This window comes from Vairimorpha necatrix, chromosome 9, assembly GCF_036630325.1.
Source record: "Vairimorpha necatrix chromosome 9, complete sequence".
NCBI lineage: Eukaryota > Fungi > Microsporidia > Nosematidae > Vairimorpha > Vairimorpha necatrix.
This window is the reverse complement of record NC_088824.1, coordinates 592,301-613,554: the sequence shown is the minus strand read 5'-3', so window position 1 is coordinate 613,554 and position 21,254 is coordinate 592,301. Positions and strand designations below refer to the sequence as shown.

At 33.8% G+C, this 21,254-nt stretch overlaps 2 protein-coding genes across 2 annotated transcripts; both read right to left on the bottom strand.

The window, feature by feature from the left end:
• Positions 1 to 7,792: 7,792 nt before the first annotated feature.
• Positions 7,793 to 10,283, bottom strand: VNE69_09115 (endonuclease; the record flags this gene model as incomplete). Its single annotated transcript, XM_065474633.1, has 2 exons — positions 7,793 to 7,813; positions 7,869 to 10,283. 2 exons carry the CDS (start codon positions 10,281 to 10,283, stop codon positions 7,793 to 7,795), a joined length of 2,436 nt encoding a protein of 811 aa, XP_065330705.1.
• A 53-nt stretch (positions 10,284 to 10,336) lies between these two features.
• On the bottom strand, positions 10,337 to 14,194 carry VNE69_09114 (reverse transcriptase; the record flags this gene model as incomplete). Its single annotated transcript, XM_065474632.1, has 3 exons — positions 10,337 to 10,535; positions 11,621 to 11,950; positions 14,130 to 14,194. The coding sequence occupies 3 exons, from the start codon at positions 14,192 to 14,194 to the stop codon at positions 10,337 to 10,339; spliced, it is 594 nt and encodes a 197-aa protein (XP_065330704.1).
• Between the last annotated feature and the right edge of the window lie 7,060 nt (positions 14,195 to 21,254).

Genomic DNA, 21,254 nt, shown 5'->3' with positions numbered 1-21,254 from the left:
GACATACACACCCAAATCAAATGGGATATCCGAACGCTTGAACCAAACTATTGCCTTCACGCTTTCCATAAATAAATTCCGAGACATCTACGAGACTGTTAAAGAAGCAGAAAATATATTAAATATCAACTTTAATCGAGGGATTAAAGCCTCGCCTTATCTTATAGCATATGGCAGGGACTTCTACGATTTAGACGCCAAACAGCAAACAATAACGAAAACCCCAAACGCTGTAGCGTATACTTCTAAGTTCAACATGGGAGACATTGTCTACAAAAGAAATTTAAAAGCAGGAAAACTCGATCGGAAATATGGAACAAGACAAATAGTTGAAGAAGTGGGAAGCATAGGTAAATGGGTTCGCTTAAAAGATGACGAATCATGGACGCATGTCCGAAACTTGAAATTTTAGTTGGAGTTGGCAGTATGTGGTATAATATCTCATACCACATGTTTATGGTGACCAATAGACGATGAAACGCTAATGTGCTTTGATACACGTCAAGCATCTCTAATTGTTAGTGGACAGATCTGAAACACTAATTTCTAATTGGTTACACACAAATATAAATAACGAAATTCATCACTTAAAAAGAATGAGAATGCCTAAGAACAACAACAGCCGCACTTCAGCTCAGGCCCATGACGCCAATAACAATAAACACTATTCAAATACATTTACACCTACCTTGGGAATTCACGGTGCACATAACCGTAGCATTATTGAATGCTTTCTTGCCACTGGCACAATTCCAGGTAAATACGCCAGTACTGTTTCTCTTTTATTTTTGTTTCATTTTACTTTTTGCAAGCTTCATTTGGAGACATTCCTAGTTTTGAGTGGCTGATATTATTGTAAGCCTCTAACATTTCCAATAGTTTTGATTTTAGATTTAGATCTCCCCCCTGTTTGTAAATTCCTTCCTGGACAGTTCTATTAAACCTTTCTACTCGTCCATTCGACTGATGATGAAAGGGTGTTGTATAATGTACCTTCACTTTATTCTCTATGGCCCAGTTTATACTTTACTACTTTGATTCTCTTTTGATGAATCCATTATCAACTCTTTTATTGTTATTTGTTTGTTAATTTCCTTATAAAATCTACAATTTTCTGACTATCTCTAGTGGTAATAACTTTTCCAAACCCCTTTCTACTAATTAATCAATTCCTGTTATTATATATTGTTTATTTATTGGTCCTATAATATCTATAGCGACCTTTTCTCCTGTATAAAACGATTTAACGAACAAAAAGGCTTTTCCTCTTTTTGGATTATACATTTTACATCTTATACACTTTTTCAACTCTTCTTTAACTAATTTATCAATAATATCCCACGTATATTCCCTTTTAAGCTCTTTGGCTACTATTTTTGCTCCACGATGAACTAAATTTTCGTGTTTATCTTTAATAAGTTTCCTTTTTGTGTCATCATTTAAGTCTTGAATTTCATTAACGACTTGCTCTTCCTTTTGGTATAGACGAGATATGTAGTCCACATGTGCCATCTCGACACCCCTTTTATATTTTACTGTGAAATTATATTGGCTAAGTCTGTCAAGCCATCTTTGTATTCGTTGAGAGCCTATTTTTTCTTTGTTCAACACTTCCAAAGCTTTATGGTCCGTTATTACTCCAAATACATTCCCGTATAAGAAATATTTAAAATTTTCCATTCCCCATAACACTGCTAAGCATTCCTTTTCACTAAAATATTAATTTATCTTAGCCGGTAAAAGTCTTCTTGAAGCATACGAAATAGGATAAATTGTTTCGCCTTGTTTTTGTGAGAGAATTGCACCAACTCCCGAATTGCACGCGTCTGTTTCTAGTATAAAAGGTTTAGTATATTCAGGTTGGTATAATTCTATATTTGATTTTATGATGGTTTTAAGCTTATTGAAAGGCTTATCTTCATGTTCGCCCCAACTGAACTTTCTATTCTTTTTAAGTAAATCATACAAGCATCCTGCAATACTTGAACACCCGGGAATAAATTTCCTGTTAAAATTGATAAAACCAAGAAATTCTTGCAATGATCTAATATCATGTGGCGGGTTGATTTCATCAATACCTTGGCTAGGTTCCCTTTTGGGTTTAATTTTATTGTATTCTATCGTATGTCCTAAAAATTCAACTGATTTCTTTTTATAAATAGTTTTATCTTCATTTAATTGTAAAGCATTCTTCTTTAATCGTTCTTTTATAATCCTAAAATTGTTGTCATGGATTTCTTCAGTTGTTCCAAAAACTAAAATATCGTCAACATAAATGAAACACCTTTTCCCAATATCATCTTGTAAAACATCATCCATAACCCGTTGAAATATGGCCGGCGAATTTTTAAAGCCCATTGGCATTACATTCCATTCATATAAAAGATGCTTATGTCTAAAAGCTGTTTTGTGTCTGTCATCTTCTGCTAATTCTATCTGAAACCCCCATCTTTTAAATCCAACTTAGAAAAATATTTTTGATCTTTTAAATTATGTAAGATTCTTTCTATGCTCGGAAGCAAGTATCTGTACAAATCTACTAACTTATTGAGTGCAATCAAATTGGTTGCCACCCAAACCGATCCATCTGGCTTCTTAACTGGTCTAAGATTGTTTAACCACATAGGACTGGATTTCCGAATATATTTTTTCTCTAATAACTTTTCTATTTCAGCATCTATGCCCACTGTTAATTTTTGTGGCAGTCCATACGTCCTTTCTACGACCTTTTCGCCTGGTTTAGTTTTAATTTGACATATTCTGTTTTTTGGTTTTGCAAAAATTTTTATCAGCTCCTGTTTTCCGAATAATATTTTAAATTTGGCGACCCTAGGCAAAATAAAGAGTTTTGTTTTATATATCTTGTCCATATATTTAAATTCTAACTCTACTATCTCTCTTATTTGAAACTTTTCATCTAAACACGTAAAAAAGCTCAATGGCATTTTCCTCCTTAATATCTGTAATTTTAATTCTCCAACTGCACAATGTGAAATGAAATTATAACTAGAACCGATATAGAAAATAACAGGCACCTTATTACTTTTAACATAGACGTGGTTATTTTAATTTTCGTAAAATGCAGACTTTTCTTCTAATTTCTCTTCAGTATTGGCTACTACCTCATGTACCTGCTTACTTGCACCAGTGTCTTTGTTTCTATTCCGAAAATAGCAATTTGTAGAAACATGTCTGGCTTTTTACATATGAAGCAGGTTAAAGTTTTTCTTGGAGTTTCTTTTAAGCTTAAGTTTTTGAAAGAAAAGGCCAAATCGGCTTCTTTCTTCATTTCTATAATAGTTCCGTAGAATTCCTCATCCGTCTCATATTTAGTGGATAAAAACATTTTTATGAGTTTATATCGGGGGTTGATGCCGTTTTTTAAAATTTTCCTTCTATCCTTTTCTTCAACATTTAAATCTTCACACAATTTAATCGTTTCTTTTATAAATACAGAAACAGACTCATTATCCTTTTGTTTCTTGGAGCACAGGTCCACTATAGAAATTTTCGTACAAAAATACTCCAGTGCTGCTCTTCTCCAATCTTCATAGCTAAAACTTGTTTTCCTTTTATTCCCAAATTTCTCTAGATGCCCGTCTAAAACGGTTTCGTCAAACCTACTGATAAAGTCATCCATTTTGTCTTCGTCAGTCTTTTTTTCCATCTACTAAGAGCCTCTGCTCTTTTTATCTCATGAGTTATGTTGTTTTTTGTTATTTTATTGTTCATATTCTCCACCATGTTTATTAAAGATATCTTAGGGGTCATAAATTAGAAATTTATAAATATTCAACAGTACGAATATGATTAATCATTTTTTGATCGGCTACGACACCCCCTTAATTAGTCTTTGACGTATCCTTTTTAATATGACTTTTATTGACTCTCAGTTCCCCCAAAGTATTTTTTCTTTTTACTAGAAACGCATCTTCGTTTAAAATTTGAATTATGATGTAGCCTGGTATCCATTTAGCTTCCAATTTACCACCCCCCGGATAATCTCTATATATTAAAACGTTTTCTTCAACCTTAAGCTTTTCTTTTATCTCTATTAACCCTTTGACTATAGCCTTACTGTATTTTTTGAGGGTTAGGTCTCACTTTCTTAATAACTCTTGCTTAGTATAAGTCTTAGGAATGACGCCCATTCCTCGTCTACGGCAGTTTTATTTGCTGGCCGAATCTTAAGATATACGGAGAAGTTCCTATTGATCGATTAAAAGACAGATTAACTGCCAAGGTAGCTTCTTTAACGACTTTTCTCCAACTAAATCGCCATAATTTGGTAATTTTCTTATTTTGTTCGCCAGTGTCTATATGACCCTTTCGACGGCGCCCGTGGTCTGATCATGGTATGGAGAACAAAATTCCCATGATATATTATATTTATTCGCTAGTGATTGTACTTCTAAATTGTCAAACTCCAACCCGTTATCTATCAGGACTCTCTCAGGTATCCGTGTTTACTAATGATTAGTTCTTCGATCGCATCATATATTTCAGATCATTTTTTACTTTGTAAAATCTTGGTCTCTATCCACTTAGAGTAATGATCGATTGCAACAAATATATATCTACTTCCAATGCTGTCAGAGAGTTTACCTAAAAGATCGAACTCATAAAGCTAGTTGGGTCTTTCAGAGAGTATTACTTTATTTTTCGTTTTCACGCATTTATAGCCTGGGCGTAAACACATTTCACAATTTCTTACGAATTGTGATATATTTCGGTTCATGTTTCTTCATTTATGTGTCTGTGAAATCATAAATTTTATGGTATTTGACGATCCATGCCCTGAAATCTTGTGGTACTATTCTAGTATATTTTTGGTATTATTCGCTAACTGGTGTACCTCGATGTTGCACGTTTCATGCTCTTGATAGGTTCTACTAAAACCATCCGATTGTTATGTTCTCCCTTTATATATTCAAGTTCAAAGTTGTACTCTGCTAGTTTAAAAGCTCACCTGAGAATCCTACTTGTCGGATCCTTTACTGCCCATAGGTAGATCAAAGCTATATGATCTGTTCTTAGTGTAAACTTATTTCCCCAAAGATAATGCCTAAAATGTTCATTGCCTTTTACTAAACCAAGGAGTGCATTATCGGTTACCGAATAGTTTTTTGGCAATTATCTAGTCTCTTGCTGAATGCAGTTATCATCTTTTCATTTCCTCCTTCTTTCTTTTGTAAAAGTACTGCTCCAATCCCCGTTTCCGACGCGTCTGTCACTAATATAAAGGGAGCATGGAATTTTTGCTGTGTACGTATGATATTCCTACTTTAATCTTTTTTTACAGTTTTAAATGTAACTAGTTGCTCATCAATAAGGTTTATTTTTTCATTCGACGTCTGCTTTTCGCCTTTGAGTATGTCATACAAAGGAACCGCGATTCCCGCCATTTTTTCCACTAAATCTCTACAATAATTTGCTATTCCTAAAAAAATTCTCAATTCCTTTATAGTAGAAGGAATCGGATACGCTTATATATCTTTGATACGCGTTTCATCTATCTTTATAATTCCGTGTCCCATTACATTTCCCAAAATTTTTATCTCAGATCTAATGCACTTAAACTTATTTTATTCAGCGGTAGATCTGCAGCTCTAATTTTTCCTAGTACTATCATCACGTGTTTCATATGATCTTCTCTGTTTTTTGAATATACTATAGTGTAGTCTTCATATGGTATCACGAAATTATGAATTTCTTTTCTAAATATGTTGTCCATTGCTCTTTGAAAAGTTGTTATGGCGTTTCAAAGACCGAAAGGCATACGATTAAATTCGTATAGTTGTCCCTTATATGAAAATGCAGTTTTTTCTCTATCTTCTTATTGTAGGGGTATTTGGTGAACCCCGCTCGTGGCGTCCAATACTGTAAAAATAGTCACATTTGATAAACTTTCAAATATTTCGTCTATTCTTGGAGTCATATATGCATATTTTATAGTTATACTGTTAAGCCCTCTATAGTCGACGCACATTCTCCATGTTTTATCGGGGGTTGGTACCATAAGTATTCTACTGCGCCAAGGACTTCTTCTTTTTTTAGTGACGTATCCATGCTGGTAAAAATGTTCCAGCGTGCTTATAAAATTAATGTTAGCATTTTTAATAGTTTTATTGTTAGGTGTTTTTGTTTGTTTATTGTTAGCTGTAAAATGTGTGTTTGAGTTTCTGTTCATGGATTCGTGCCTACGACATAATTTTGCTATTTATAGTTGTGGCTCACCAATCACTTTTGAATGTTTCATAATGAACCATAACTTTTCTAAATATTGGTTTGTTTTAAACTGCTTGACGTTTTCGTATTGATTGGTCACTCTAGAAACATGTGGTTATACCACAGACTACCCCTCCAAGCAAGACGAAATGAATTTTATGTCATTCCTGTTTATCCACTCATCTTTCTCATTTATTCGGAAACACATATTTTACTTACTTATTTCTACAATTTTATATAGTACAATAAACTTGTCTTGAAGTTTATTCTGTGTAAAATTTCTTATATAAATACTATCTCCTAGCTTTTCGTTTCGCTTTTCTAATGCTGCCTCATCAATCTTATTTACCTGTGTTTTCGGTATGTATATGATTTTCCTTTTCTTTTTATCGAAGTATGAACAGCCATATACAATGGCGTTTGGAAACATTCCCAGTGTCCTATGATAATTTATATTTAATCTCTTGTTGAATAATACTGCGACCTTCTTAATCTTCACATTTTTATAAATCCTTAAAACTTCCGCTAATATCTTGTTCAGTCTTTTACTAATGCCGTTCGGGGCTGGATGGTACAATGGTGTACATTCGTGAGTTATTTGGTGTTCTGCTAAAAATCTTGAAAAATCTTTGCCCATATATTGCTTACCATTGTCCGAGATAATTTTTGTTGATACTTTATATTTGTTAAACCAATCTTTGAATGTTTTTATTTGTTCTTTTTGCTTTATTGCTGTCATTAATATTGCCTCTGTGTATCTGCTGTACACATCAGTAATTGTTAGTAAACATTTATTCTAGAATAGGGGCTATAAATAATTATTATTTCACTCAACATCCCCCTCATTCAAAATAATCCTCTACTATTAGCTTAAGTTGCGAGCCATGTCGCTTTATAGTTTTATTATGGACCTTAACGTTATAAGAATTATTTCCTAAAATATTAATAATTATACCTTGCGATTCAAATCTAGGTTTTCCCTTTGTTAAATCGGTTTCTCTTCTAATTATAACTCTATCTCCCTCTTTAAAAATAAATTCAGCTCCTCTTTTCTTCTGTCGTTGGTTGAATTTTACGATTTCTTCGAATTGTTTTAGTTTAATCTCCTGAGCTCTCTTAGGATTACATGCTTCGTCTGGCGACATGCCAAGAGCGGAGTGTCTAACATTATTGTATACATCTAGTACACGCTTAGTTTTTGTCTTCAAATTTCCAAAACTATTATCTTTATATATACCTTCCTGTATTGTCCTATTAAATCTTTCTATTCTTCCGTTTGATTGGTGATGAAAAGGGGAAATATAATGAATTTGAACATTATTTCTCGTTGCCCATTGTTTTACCTCAATACTCAAATTTTCTTTTGACTGATCAAGAATTAGTATTTTAATCTTTATGTCATTATAAACTTCATCAAAAAATTTCACTAGCTTATTACTCTCTCTAGTAGTAATGACTTTAGCCCATGCTTTCCTTGTAAAATAGTCGATCGCCGTAATTATATAGCTTCCATTGATTGGTCCTATAATATCGGCAGCTACCTTTTCGCCAGGTTCGTATGCTTTCACAAATATAAATTTTTTTCCTCTTTGTGGATTGTACATCTTACATCTTAGACATTTATTAATTTCCGTTTTTACCATATGCGACATATCTTTCCAATGATATTTTTTCCTTAATTCATTTTCAATAACTTTTGATCCTCTGTGAACTAATTCTATATGTTTATTCCTTATGATAGACCTTTTTTCTTCTTCGCTAAATTCAATCATATTTATTTCATCCGTATTTAACTCATTAAGATAAGATCTTGACAAACAATCGACGTGAGGAATATCTGTCCCCCTTTTGTACTCGATCGTGTAATTATACTCACTCAATTTATCAAGCCACCTTTGTATACGTAACGATTTTATTTCGCCTTTATTTAGGACCTCTAGAGCTTTGTGATCAGTTATTACTTTAAACTCATTTCCATATAAAAAATATCTAAAATTTTCCATTCCCCATAGGACACCCAAGCATTCTTTCTCGCTGATACTGTAATTTCTTTCCGCTGGAACCAATCTTCTAGAAGCGTACGCGATTGGGTACACATGCCCTTCATTTTCTTGTGACAAGATCGCTCCCAGACCAGAGTCACATGCATCCGTTTCTAATATGTAAGGTTTACTAAAATCTGGCTGTTTAAGCACACTGCTCGACAATACAATTTTCTTTAATGTATTAAAAGCAGCATCCTGTTCCTTCCCCCAATTAAATTGAATATCATTTTTTGTAAGATCATATAAACATCCTCCGATTTTTGAACAATTAGAAATAAATTTTCTATAATAATTAATAAGTCCCAGAAATTCTTGCAGTGATTTTTTATTGATTGGTCTTTTCATATCGTTAATTGCTTGGTCCCGTGTAATTTTTGGCTTAATTTCGTTATATGCTATTAAATGTCCCAAAAAGGTAAGTTCTTTAACCTTATATATTGTTTTATCCTCATTAATACCTAAGTTATAGCTTTTAAGCTTTGTTATGATCTTCTCATAATTAAAATCATGTTCTTCCTCGTTTTCTCCAAAAACCAGTATGTCATCCACATACACGAAGCAACTTTTCCCTATTTCTTCTTGTAAAACATCATCTATAAATCTTTGAAAAATTGCCGGAGCATTTTTAAACCCCATTGGCATAACGTTCCATTCATATAATAGGTGCTTAAATCTAAAAGCGGTCTTATATCTATCCTTTTCCGCTAATTCTATACAAAAAAATGCATCTTTTAAATCCAATTTACTAAAATATTTTTTTCCACGAAGCCCGTATAAAAGCTTATCAATGTGTGGTAAGGAGTAATTATCTAGCTCTACCAATTTGTTTAACGAAACTAAATTTGTAGTAACTCTTATAGAACCATCTGGTTTAATTACTGGTCTTAAATTATTCAACCACGTTGATTTTGATTTTCTTATGTAATTTTTCCTTAGTAGTTCTTTGATAGATTTTTCCACTCCTTCTTCTAACTTTTTTGGTAGTGTATAGACCTTTTCAACAATTTTTTCTCCTTTTATCGTATTTATTTCACAAATTCTATTGCTAGACACCCTTTTCAATATTTCTTGTAATGTCTTTTTTCCTACAAGTATTTTAAATTTTTCCACCTTAGGGAATATAAAAAATTTAGAACGATAACTTTTACCACCATAAGAGAAATCTAATATCACATATTCTGTAATCCCGAATCTTTCTTCTAAACATGTTAAAAAATATATTTCCTCTGTACTTCTATAAATTTTTAAAGTTAGTTCAGAAGCAGCCTTTTTACTTATAAAATTATAGTAAGAACCCGAGTCAAAAGTTACATTAATTTTTTCATTATAAACATATATTAAATCTTCTTTATTGTTAATAAAGTTTGCATCCAACATTCCGCCTTCTTGGTGGATCTCATTTATCCTTTTATACTGTAGTTGTTTACCATCAGTTATTTTCTTCTTCGCAAAACAGTCTTTAGCGATATGCCCATCCTTGTGGCAAAAATAACATGAATATCTTTTGTTGATGTTATTGGAGGCAGGTTGTCTTATTTTTGTTATATCGTTATTTTCCTTTTCCATTTCATCAATTATTTCAAGGAATTCTTTATTAATTTCATATTGCCCCGTTAATACCATTTTTATAGCCTTATATCTTGATAGGATTCCATTTCTTATTATCTTCCTTTTATCCGTATTTCTGATATTTTCCTTTAGACATTTCTTTTCTACATCTTTGATAAATTCCACAATACTTTGGTTTTCTTTTTGTTTTAAAGTATATAATTCGTACAATCCAGTACCGCAGTCAAATTCCGTTTCTGCCAACTCTTTCCACATTTCAAATGTTAAGGAACATTTCCGTTTCTCCTTCATTAACTTACTATGCCAATCTAGTATCTCAATGTTGGCTTTATGAATAAAATAATCAATTTTTTCCTCATTTGATAATTTATTAAAACTGGAAAGTAAAGAAGCTCTTTGTAGCTCCTGCAAGATATTTTCACTACTAATCTCTGTTTTCATATTCTCCACCATAAACATTTATTCTAGAATAGGGGCTATAAATAATTATTATTTCACTCAACAGTTAGAAAAAATCCTTTGTTTTGTATCTCATTATGTACGTAGTCTGTTAACTCGAATGGGCCGAAAATATCTGTACACAAGATTTGAAATGAACTGCGTGCCTGTATATTAGATTTTGTTTTATCGGATTTTTTGTTGTTTTTGCATCTTATGCATTTTTCGCACTTATTTATTGTCTCTTTTATTATTCTTGAGAGATAGGGTATCTTGTAATAGTCTTTTATGTTATAATATAGTGTAGATATGCCTGCATGTACTTATTTATTATGTTATTTTTTTTTCAGTTCTCTCTGGTGATTTTCGTTGCCCGTAGTTCATTCTGTTTGAATTATTCTGAGCATCTTGATAAGCTGTCTGCGATCTTATTTTCGTCTCCGGGGATTTTTAATAGTAATGTTGAATTCATTTAGAATCATCTTCCATCTCTCCAACCTTTTCGAAACCTGTTTATTCTCAAAAATACAATTCTGGCTGTCGGTATGTACAATTACGTGGAAACCAAGCATGATGTTTCTATAAAAATCTAGGATTTTTACGATCGCGTACATTTCTTTTTCCATGATTGAATAGTTTTGTCTGTTTCGTTAAATTTTTTACTGTAGTAATTTATTACTCCATGGTCCTGGAATAGAACCGTCCCCATTCCTTCCATTGATGCATCGAACTCTATGTGAAATGCTTTTTTAAAATCTTGTAGTTTTAGTGTCGCTTTAGTTGCGATTTCTTATTTTATTTGTTCTAATGCTTCGATATGTTTTTGTTCCCAATTTATAGTTGTTTCTTTTCATAATAATTTGGTGATACATGATAGTTTTCTTCTGACATCTTGTATAAAGTTTCTATACATGCTATAATTCCTAATAATTTCTGAATATCTTTTGTTTTTTGGTACAGAATTTGAATTTAGTATTTTTTCAATGTTTTTGTTGTCAATTTTTATTTGTCCGTTTTCAATAACGTTGCCTAGTAATTTTAGTTTTTGCGTTAAAAATGTGCTTTTCTCAAAATTGATTTTTACGTTAAATCCCCTTAGTGCGTTCAATACCTCATTCACTGTGCGTATAAGCTCCTCTAAGGTATTTGTGTAAACTACTATGTCGTAAATATAAACTGCACAATTCCTTACCCCTTATAATTTCTTGTTTATCGTCATTTGAAAAATCTCGGGGCCTGACTTTAAACCGAACGGTATTCTTGTATATCTGTACTGCTGTCCTAAAATTGTAAATGATGTTAACTTTCTGCTTTTCTCGTCGATACTAATCTGGTTAAACCCGTTTTCTTTTATGTATCTTGTTATATTGTTTTTAAGTGTTGTTTCCTCAAGCTGGTCGATTTCTCTTATGCAACAGAGTCTAGAATATAAAATGCTTTCCATTTCTATTGGTTCCAATTCCTGGTTATTTGCCACTGATGTAATTTGGTTGTTAAGTATTATGGCTTTGTTCTTGAAGTCTAAAATCATGTCATTATTGATGATGAATCTTGCTCCCAGTATTATGTCTTCAGGGAGGGGTTCTACTATGTATACTTCCTCATTGAAATCTTGTTTAATGTTCCTAATTTTAAATTTGATATTTACAACTTGACTGATTGTTTCTTTACTTCAGTTCCCGTATATATTTGTTATTCCCTTGCCTTGAATGGGTTGTAAATTTAAGCTTTTTGCTTTGGCTTGACTAATATAATTTTTCTTTGCTCCCGTGTCGAGTAAGAATTCGATTTTTTATTCTTGAATAGTTCTCGTTATTGCAATTTTTGACAATTCTGTTTGAGGTTCTTTTATTATATTTAAGTGTTGCTCTTTATCTTTCTGTTGAATGTAAAAATCCTTATCGTACTTCTTGCATTCTTCTGTCGAATGGAGTCCCCATTTATGAAATCTGCAAAATTTGTTTTCATATGATCTTGTATGTATTTGAGATTCCTTGGGCTTATTCTTTAGTTCTTGAAATCTAGCTGTCAGTTTTTGCTCTACGTCGTTTAAAAACTCATAGCATCCATAAAAGGTGTCAAAGGCTATTTCGACGATTTTTCCGTAAGAATATCTACCTAATCCGTTATAAAATGTTAACCATTTATTTATTAAGGGTTCTAAACCCTACATCCCCCCTCCAGACGGGTAGTCTCTCCATCTTCTAAACAACTCTTCCTTATCTCTTTCAAATCATAATGCCTTTTTTTAACAATTTTACCATCCAGTAGTCTCACAATATATGAATCATTTTCACTTATAGCTACGATCCTTCCGCGACCCGTGAATCTTCCCTTGTCTGTTTTCGCACGTGTACCTAAATTTTCTCTCCTAGCGATTCTTACCTCTTGGCCTACTGTAAATGTCTCTCTGTGTCTTCTCTTGAACCGATCAGCATATTTTCCATTTTCATCATTTTCAATTATAACTTCAGCAGTTTGATCTCTCCACGCTTCCATCGGCGTACATTTTATTGCTGTATGTAGTGTATTATTATATCCTTTGATTGCTCTTTCTATCTTTTCAGAAATATTCCCATCATTTTGCTTTATCAATGTCTCTCTTATAGTTCTGATGCATCTCTCGATTCTACCATTACTCCTATGAGCTTCTAAGCCCACTTTCCTATGTTTAATATCATTAATACTACACCATTCTTTAAATCTATTACTTACAAACTCTTTTCCGTTGTCTGTCACATATTCCTCTGGAAATCCATCTTCCCTTATCCACTTTTGTAATACCTCTATAACTTCACTACTCTCTTTACATCTCAAATTCGAACCCACAACCTTCTAGTAAAGTAATCAATACCCAGTAACACATACCTATTCTCTCCACCTATGTCCATTAAATCCAACGCCACTTTCTCCAATTTCTTTCTAGTTACTACGAAATCACATCCTCCTGTGTTTTTCCTATTGTTAATCCCACATATTTCACAATTCTTAATTACCTTATTAATATGATCTTTCATACCAGGCCAATACCATCTTTGTTTAATGTTATAATTAGTGCCTTTGACACCTCTATGGTTTAACTCCTCATGTACTCTTGTTATTTCATGTTCTCTACTATCTAGGCTCAATATCTCTTTCACCTCACCTGTGGAAAATTCCCAATACTGTTTACCGTCCTTTTCTTTAATATGTTTCTGCTTTTTTCCCAAAATTTGTTTTTCGATCACTTCTTTTCTCTTGTTGTCCTTTTCTTTTTGTTCATCCGAAACTTCTACCTGATCATACTGCCTGCTTAACGCATCTGCATCTGTCATCAACTCCCCTTTCACATACTCTATTGTAAAGTCAAACTCTTGTATCTGTTCTACCCATCTGTTTATTCTGTTATTATTGAAGTATGGCTTATTTCTGATCTCTGCTAATGCTTTATGATCCGTCATCAAATGAAATTTCCTTCCTCTCAAATCACTTTCAAACTTCTTTATTCCAAAAAACACCGCCAACATCTCCTTCTCACTTATCGTATATCTTCGCTCGGTAGGAGTCAACATTTTCGATGCCCATTGTATCGGAATCCACTCACCCTCTTTATTTTCTTGTAATAGAATTGCTCCGATCCCCGTATCACACGCATCAGTTCTTACTCTAAATAGCTTTTTTCCGTCCGGAATCTTCAACTTTTTCATATCTCTCAAGCCTTGCTTCATATCCTCAAAAGCTCTTTCCATATCCTCCGTCCAATTCCACTTAACATCTTTCTTTAAAGCCTCAGTAAGCCTTACTGTTCTATACGCATAGTTGGGAATAAAGTCTCTAAACCAACCAGTTAGTCCTAAAAATCTTCTTAACTCTCTAACATTCTCAGGTTTTCTATATTCCAATGTCTCCTGCTTTTTAATCTCATTCGGTCCCATGACCTCCCCATTAATTGTTACTCCCAGCAACATCACCTCATCTTTTTTGTATTGTATCTTTGTTTGGTTTATTCTCAACCCACACTCTTTAAACTTTTTAATTACCCTCTCTAGTAACTCGTCATGCACTCTTACGTCTTTACCATGAATAACTATATCATCCATATATACTTCCACGCCTTTACCTCTGAATTCATCTAAAACTCTGTTCATTACTCTCTGCATTATATGGGGCGAATTCTTAAACCCCATAACCATACTATTCCATTCGTATACTCGACCATTCACTTCAAATGCTGTTTTGTGCTTATGGTGCTCCTCAATCTCAATATGATAAAACCCTTCTTTTAAGTCGATTGCCGTAAATACTTTTGACCCCTGTGTGGCTCTCATAATATCCTTAATTAACGGTAATGAGTACGGGTCCTTGTCAACCAAATCGTTTAACGCCATCAAATTGCTTACCAATCTTACGTCCCCATTTGGTTTTTCAAGTGCTCTTATTGGACTCCTCCACTCACTTTTGGAACGTCTTATAACCCCTCTATTTTCCAACTTATTCAAGTACTCCTCAAATTTCACCCTAAGGTAGTATGGCACATTCTGCCCTCTTTTCACAACCTTTTCACCTTGCTTAGTATTTATTGGACACTTCTCTCCTGTGAGATATTTTATCTTTTCTTCTGATTCTTTAAATACTTCCGGATACTTTTCAATTAAATTTTCTAACTTATTTACTGTTTTACATCTTTTCCCTTCATTGTTGATAATTGGTTCTTTCTGTAAAACTTGTTCCTTTTTAATTTTATATTTTTCCCTACCAGCTACACTTTCATGACATTCTCTAGCGTAATGCCCTTCTTTCTTACATATAAAACATTTTGTAGTTTCTCTGATTTCTCTTCTTTTCCTATACATCCTAAGATTTTCTTTTCTTTCTTCCCTAAACTCTTTCAACACTTTATCCATAATCTCTTTAATCATTTCTTGTCTTTCTTCTGACTCTCTCTCAAATTCTGCTCCTTTTTGTAAGCCTTTATAAATTTCCTCCCAACTGCTCCTTCCGTCACAAAAATTTTCAAAAATATAATCCTGCAAAATCGCAGATGCCAAATCCATAACATCTTTCCACTCAACTTTCTCAACTTTCAATATTAACTTTAGTCTCTTATCTATCCTAATTGCCTCTTTCTCTAATGTTCTAGCCTCTTGACTACGGGACTCTCTTGTTTCCCTGTTCATCCTTATGTTCGCCATGTTAACCATTTATTTATTAAGGGTTCTAAACCCTACATAAAATACCGAATCAAACTTCCGTTGATATTCTTGCTCTGTTAGATTGGCTATGATTTTGTAGATATCGAGGTTTTTCTTAATTGATGTATAATATTCCTTAATAATTTTAAAATTGATTTGATAGGTTTTTTCTATTCTCCTGAGATACAATCTCTCCTCTGTTGGTAATCAAACAAGTTTTAATAAAAATCCTTTTAGATCTTTCCATTCCTTTGTATTTTCTTCACTAGGTATTCTTGCATCCTTTAATAGCTATTTGAGCATAAGTGTTGTTATGTTTTTTGTCCATTTGTTATTTTGTTTTAGTTCTTCAAATTGTTTTAGCCAGCTGCACATGTCAACGCCCGTGACATCGTCTATGGTGGGTATATGCTGTTTTAATGTATTTGATAATCCTTCTATATTTACTTCAAAGGTCAGTGATTGTGGGGTTTTTATTTTTGTCAATATTTTTCGTTCTTGTGGATACTTCTTTGTCTATTGAATTCAATCTGACGTATCCGTGCTGGTAAAAATGTTCCAGCACGCTTATAGAATTAGTTTTAGTATTTTTAATTGTTTTATTGTTAGGTGTTTTTGTTTGTTTATTGTTAGGCAAAAAATGTCTGTTTGATTTTCTGTTCATGGATGCGTGTCTACGTCATAATTTTGCTATTTATAGTTGTGGTCCACCAACCACCTTTGAATGTTTCATAATGGACCATTAGCCTTTGTTATATATCGGCGTGTTTTGAAACTGCTTGACGTTTCCTTATTGATTGGTCACTCTAGAAACATGTGGTTATACAACATTTAGTATGCCAAGCTTTAATAGTTTGCTTATTTCGTCGTTGACAGCTTCCTCTTGTGCTATTGGGATTCTTCCATTTCTTTGACAAATGATCTTAGTACTGTTTGTCAGTATTCGATGTTTTCTCGCAGTGAAGAGATTATAGTCTCCAATTTCGGATTTAAATACGTCTTCAAACTTTTTAAGACTCTATTTTCTTCTGAGTGTTCCGATAAATTAGATTTTTGATTTATTCTACGATTTGGAGCGTTTAAAATGTCTAGAATTAGTTTTAAGTTCTACATATTACGTTTGCTTCTATTATAACGACTTATTGTCTCTAATTATTATGGGAGAAGTTCACGCGTTTGCCGGGAATTTCGATTGTACAGTCTTTTAAGTATCCTTCTGCTTTTAAAATTTCTTTACCTATGCCTCTTACTACCCCGTTATATTTTATGATCTTATCCCGTTCTTCCAGTGGGATTTCATTGTAATCTATAGCAGAAACATCGGCACCAGTATCCAATAAAGCTTTTATATTTTTATTAAACATACGGCTTTGAACAAAAAACGGATTAGAATTATTTTTTAAACGGTGCAAGTAAAATTCATTTTCTTTATTTATAGTCGTTTCTTCTTCGCTTTATAATCCTCTAGCGCGTTAATACCTTTTCTTTTTAGATTGTTTCTCTCCATAGCGATGATATCGGTTAGCACTTTGCAATCCCTTGAGTAGTGATTGCATTCTCCATGAAGTGTGCAATGTTTATTGTTATATCTCGGTGATTTTTCGTAAGTTCTGTTTTCTTTGCGTCTTCTCTCGTGACTATTTGTAAAGTAAGGCCCTTTGCCCGTGTTGCTGTGGATCCCAGTCCTAGCTTGCATCTTATCCGAATATGGAATCCAAGGTATTTCTTCGGCCTTTTGTATGAATTCCTGCCAAGTCTAAACTATAGTGGCGGTCTGATATAATAGAGCTTTGATCTCTATAGGCGATTTATTGATTATCATTTGGCATAACGCATCAAGGTTGATAAGCGCCTGCTCAAATATCACGTTGCTTCCTGCAACATCTGTGAATAATCTTCTCTAGTCTCTGGGACTGTTAATGCTAAGAATCTGGTTAAAGTTATGTCATTATTCCTGGATGAGCTAAATCTCTTCTTCAAACCAGTAATTATCTCTTTCATTTCATTGATTCTGTTTTCCCTCCTAATGTTTGGATAGCCCAAGATAAACCCTTTCCTATAAGTTTACTAATGATGGCTATTTTGTACTGCTTTTCGGCCCAGCTGGATACTTTACCTAGCAGCATGATGTCTCTTAACCAGGCGTCAATGTCCTCCTCGGTCTCTCCTGTGTAATAGCTGACATTGTTTATCGTTGTCGCCATGTCAATAACTTTATTCTTATTTTCCACCTCCTTTTGGAAATGTTTTTAAATACTTTTTGTAGCCAATCAAATCTGTCCATTTGTACGAATATGATTGGTCAGTATTTGATCGGCTACGACATTAAATAAATTTTTTTTTAATGTCTAAGTATTTAATTATTTATTTCTCTACGGGGTATGAATAACGTCCTAGACGACTATACTTTGGCGGAGGCTCTATTTGGACCAATAAATTAAAAAAAGAAAACAAAAGATACAAACCAAGAAGCTATACGCCAGTTAAAGATTATGTGCTCTTCAAAACTTTGAAAGAGTTCAATGGCCATCATTGAATTTAGTAGAAGACTTGAGCGTGCTTCTCGATTTTAATATAAATTCAATTAAGAAGTGGTTCTAAAAGAAAAGAATAAATTTGGCACCTGAAGCTAGAAAAAATAAAAACTGCGACGATGTAGATCGCAAATATTTGCTGCACTTATACAAGTGGGCAAATATAATGAATTCTAAAAAAATAATTTTTTCGTAGAATTTACTTTTGTGATATTTTTTGTACCGAGGCAAGTTGTTCCGCTTTCTTTTATAAACTATATCATCTCTAATTATCAAAACTCCAAAAGTTATTCGATACCGAAAATATAAATGAAAGATTAGATTAAAATTATACAATTTTATATGTGATCTTGCCGCCGAAGAGTTGGTCTTACTGTAAATAGCATCCAAGAATGCTTATTTCTACATTCAAATTAGTTTTAATTATGTTATTTTTATTGGTATCCCGTGTGGGCGATAGTCCGTCCTCTTGTGAGGGGGTAAGTCTCTTTGAGACCTCAAGTAGTTCTTTATGTTGTTCTTTTGATATTTCATCCTTTTATGTGGGGTAAAAAAAAATCGAAAATATTTTTCTAGAAAATTCACTTGGAGGGAAAACAAAAATAAATCAAAAATGTGGCCATTAATATCACAATATAGTGTTGTCAATACTTTAGTAAGCATACTGTGGTATAATGGACCATATCACATGATTTATAAAGACCAATTAATACTAAAACGCTTATTTTTCTTCGGAACGATCAGTTATGGTCGACTATTATTGGCCAGCCAAATCTTATTTCGGATCTAGTTTGTTATACGCCCTATCCGGGCGTATAACAAACTAGGTTTTTAAAAATTTACCCTTGTGAGAACGGGTGTGTCGCAGTTTGAAAGTTACGTACAAATCCGCAGAATGCCACCAAGAGAGATGATTTCTGTTCTGCGAGAACAAAACCTTCTTTTGACCAGTATGTCCTGTTCTGAGTGTTCATCTGGCATGGTTGAGAGATCAAAGAAAGGCCCGGACCTTATATGCTGGACATGTGATAATAAAGTGTGCAGGCTCTACAGAAGCACAAAGAGCATTAGAACTGGATCATTTTTTGAGGGATTTAAATTGCCATTGTCCGAGATCTACGCTATGATTATGCTTTGGAGCAAGGGAAAACAAATTAAAGAGATCATTTTCGAGCATGGATTTAGAAGAAACAGCATCGTGGCAATTATAAACAAGCTGAGAACTATTCTTAAAGGATACTTCGAGGCTGATTCTATGAGATTGGGAGGTCCAGGTATTGTTTTCCAGATCGACGAAAGCCAGTTCGTCCACAAGATCAAACATCATCATGGTAGAGCACCATCAAGTGATGTGTGGGTTTTGGGGATCGCAGACACCTCTTTCTCTCCTGCGAAGTGCTATATGGGAATTGTTCCCAATCGAACAGCTGCTGTTTTGCTTCCGATCATTGCAAGGATATGTAGACCTGGCACAATCATTCACTCTGATGGCTGGGGATCATATGTGAATATCGAAAGATGTCTCGGGTTCCGTCATCTGGTTGTAAACCACAAGACAAATTTCGTTGATCCGATAACTGGAGCCCATACCCAGAACATAGAGTCATTCTGGAATTAGATGAAGATTGTGATTAAGAAAATGTATGGTGTTAAAAAAGCACAACTTCCTGGTCTTCTAGCTGAACTGATGTTCAGAGATGAGTAAAGCAGACTGTGTTCATCAGAATTCTATCTTTACTAGCCATAAGCAATAAAATTAATTAATTCTAAAACAAGCCTGTTTTTTTACAATGCTGCTTTTTTATTATCATGCTAGAAAAGTTTTTCTCTTAAAAATGTGTAATTTTTTATTCCGGGCGTATAACAAACTAGGTTTCCCTCCGGGCGCGTAGCAAACTAGGATCCTTATTTCTTTCTATTGGTTACTATGTAATATAAAAGAGAAATTCCATGAACAACATGGTACAACATCCGAACAATAACAAACACTCTTCCTTTTACAAAACAGATAAACAAAATTCTTTTTATAACAATGAACAATCTTTTCCTTCAAGTTATCTAAACTCCGGTTTTCGCGGCAATCTAGACCGTAGCATCATTGAATGCTTCCTCGCCATAGGCAAGCTTCTCGGTAAACACGCCACATACTAAAAGGAGGGGGTTCAAATTTAAGTCTGTTTTTCTGCCAGATCACTCTTTCTTACTGTTAGACATAATTATAAAATTTAGGTAAATTTTTATTTTATACATATACTCAACATCTTTGCTCTAAATTTGGAACTGAGCGATTTAATAAACTTTACAACTTTGTACGCCTACAACAAGGCTTGTAAAATGAAAGTGAATATGCAGGTCAACTGGCCCGTGGTGCGTTCCACTCTTTGCATCTTACCAACGCTTCTTGTATTGGTATTTACGGCACTTTCTTCCCTGTTATAATACAGTAAGTCTAAAAATAAGATTTTTCTTTAGATTTGTCTTCTTAACAATAAAATTGGATTAATTCGTCGAATTAGTTCTGCAACTACAATACAATTTCCTTCGATTTTCTTCTCTTTTACAATTTCTCTGAAATTTTTATCACTAGTGGATCAGCTACCTCGCTACAATAGTTTCAAATCTAATTGTTGGTGCATACCACTGCACTCAATCTAAGCTTTCTTTAATCTAGATTTTATTACAGCCAATGTTGTTTTTTTATTGCTCTTCATAGCTCCTCTACGTCTCGAAATCCGTGTCCATGCTGATGCGAATCTTCAACTTGCTTCTGTCGACAACTAACGATCCCATTCTAACCTATACTGCGTTTTTTACGTTCATGCCTCGCTAAAACTTCCAACCTCTTATTTTGTTTTTTGTTTGGGTTTAATTTTTTTTATTCTCCACCATGTTAGAGATTTTTTTTCCTTGCAAGTAAGAGCTAGGGAGAAACCTTACATAGGGACCAGTTGGATTTGGGTGTGATCCTCATCCAATTGGTACTGTGAGATTCTTTCTCACTAAAACTCCCCTATACAACTTGCCGGTGCAGCGAGCTTCGCCGTATCCATTGGACTTTGGCTCCAGGAGAACACTTTCCATTTATACCTCAAATCGCGTCAAGAGTGACCTCACAGCGGATATACTTAACGAGCATGGTTATCTATAACCCGAGGAGAGGCATCATCGTACTGACTCAAAGGTCCCTACAATCATCTGTATTGCCCACACGGCTCCTTACACGACCACATCACCAGCCTAGCATTTTTATTGGGCTGCGTTGACCACCA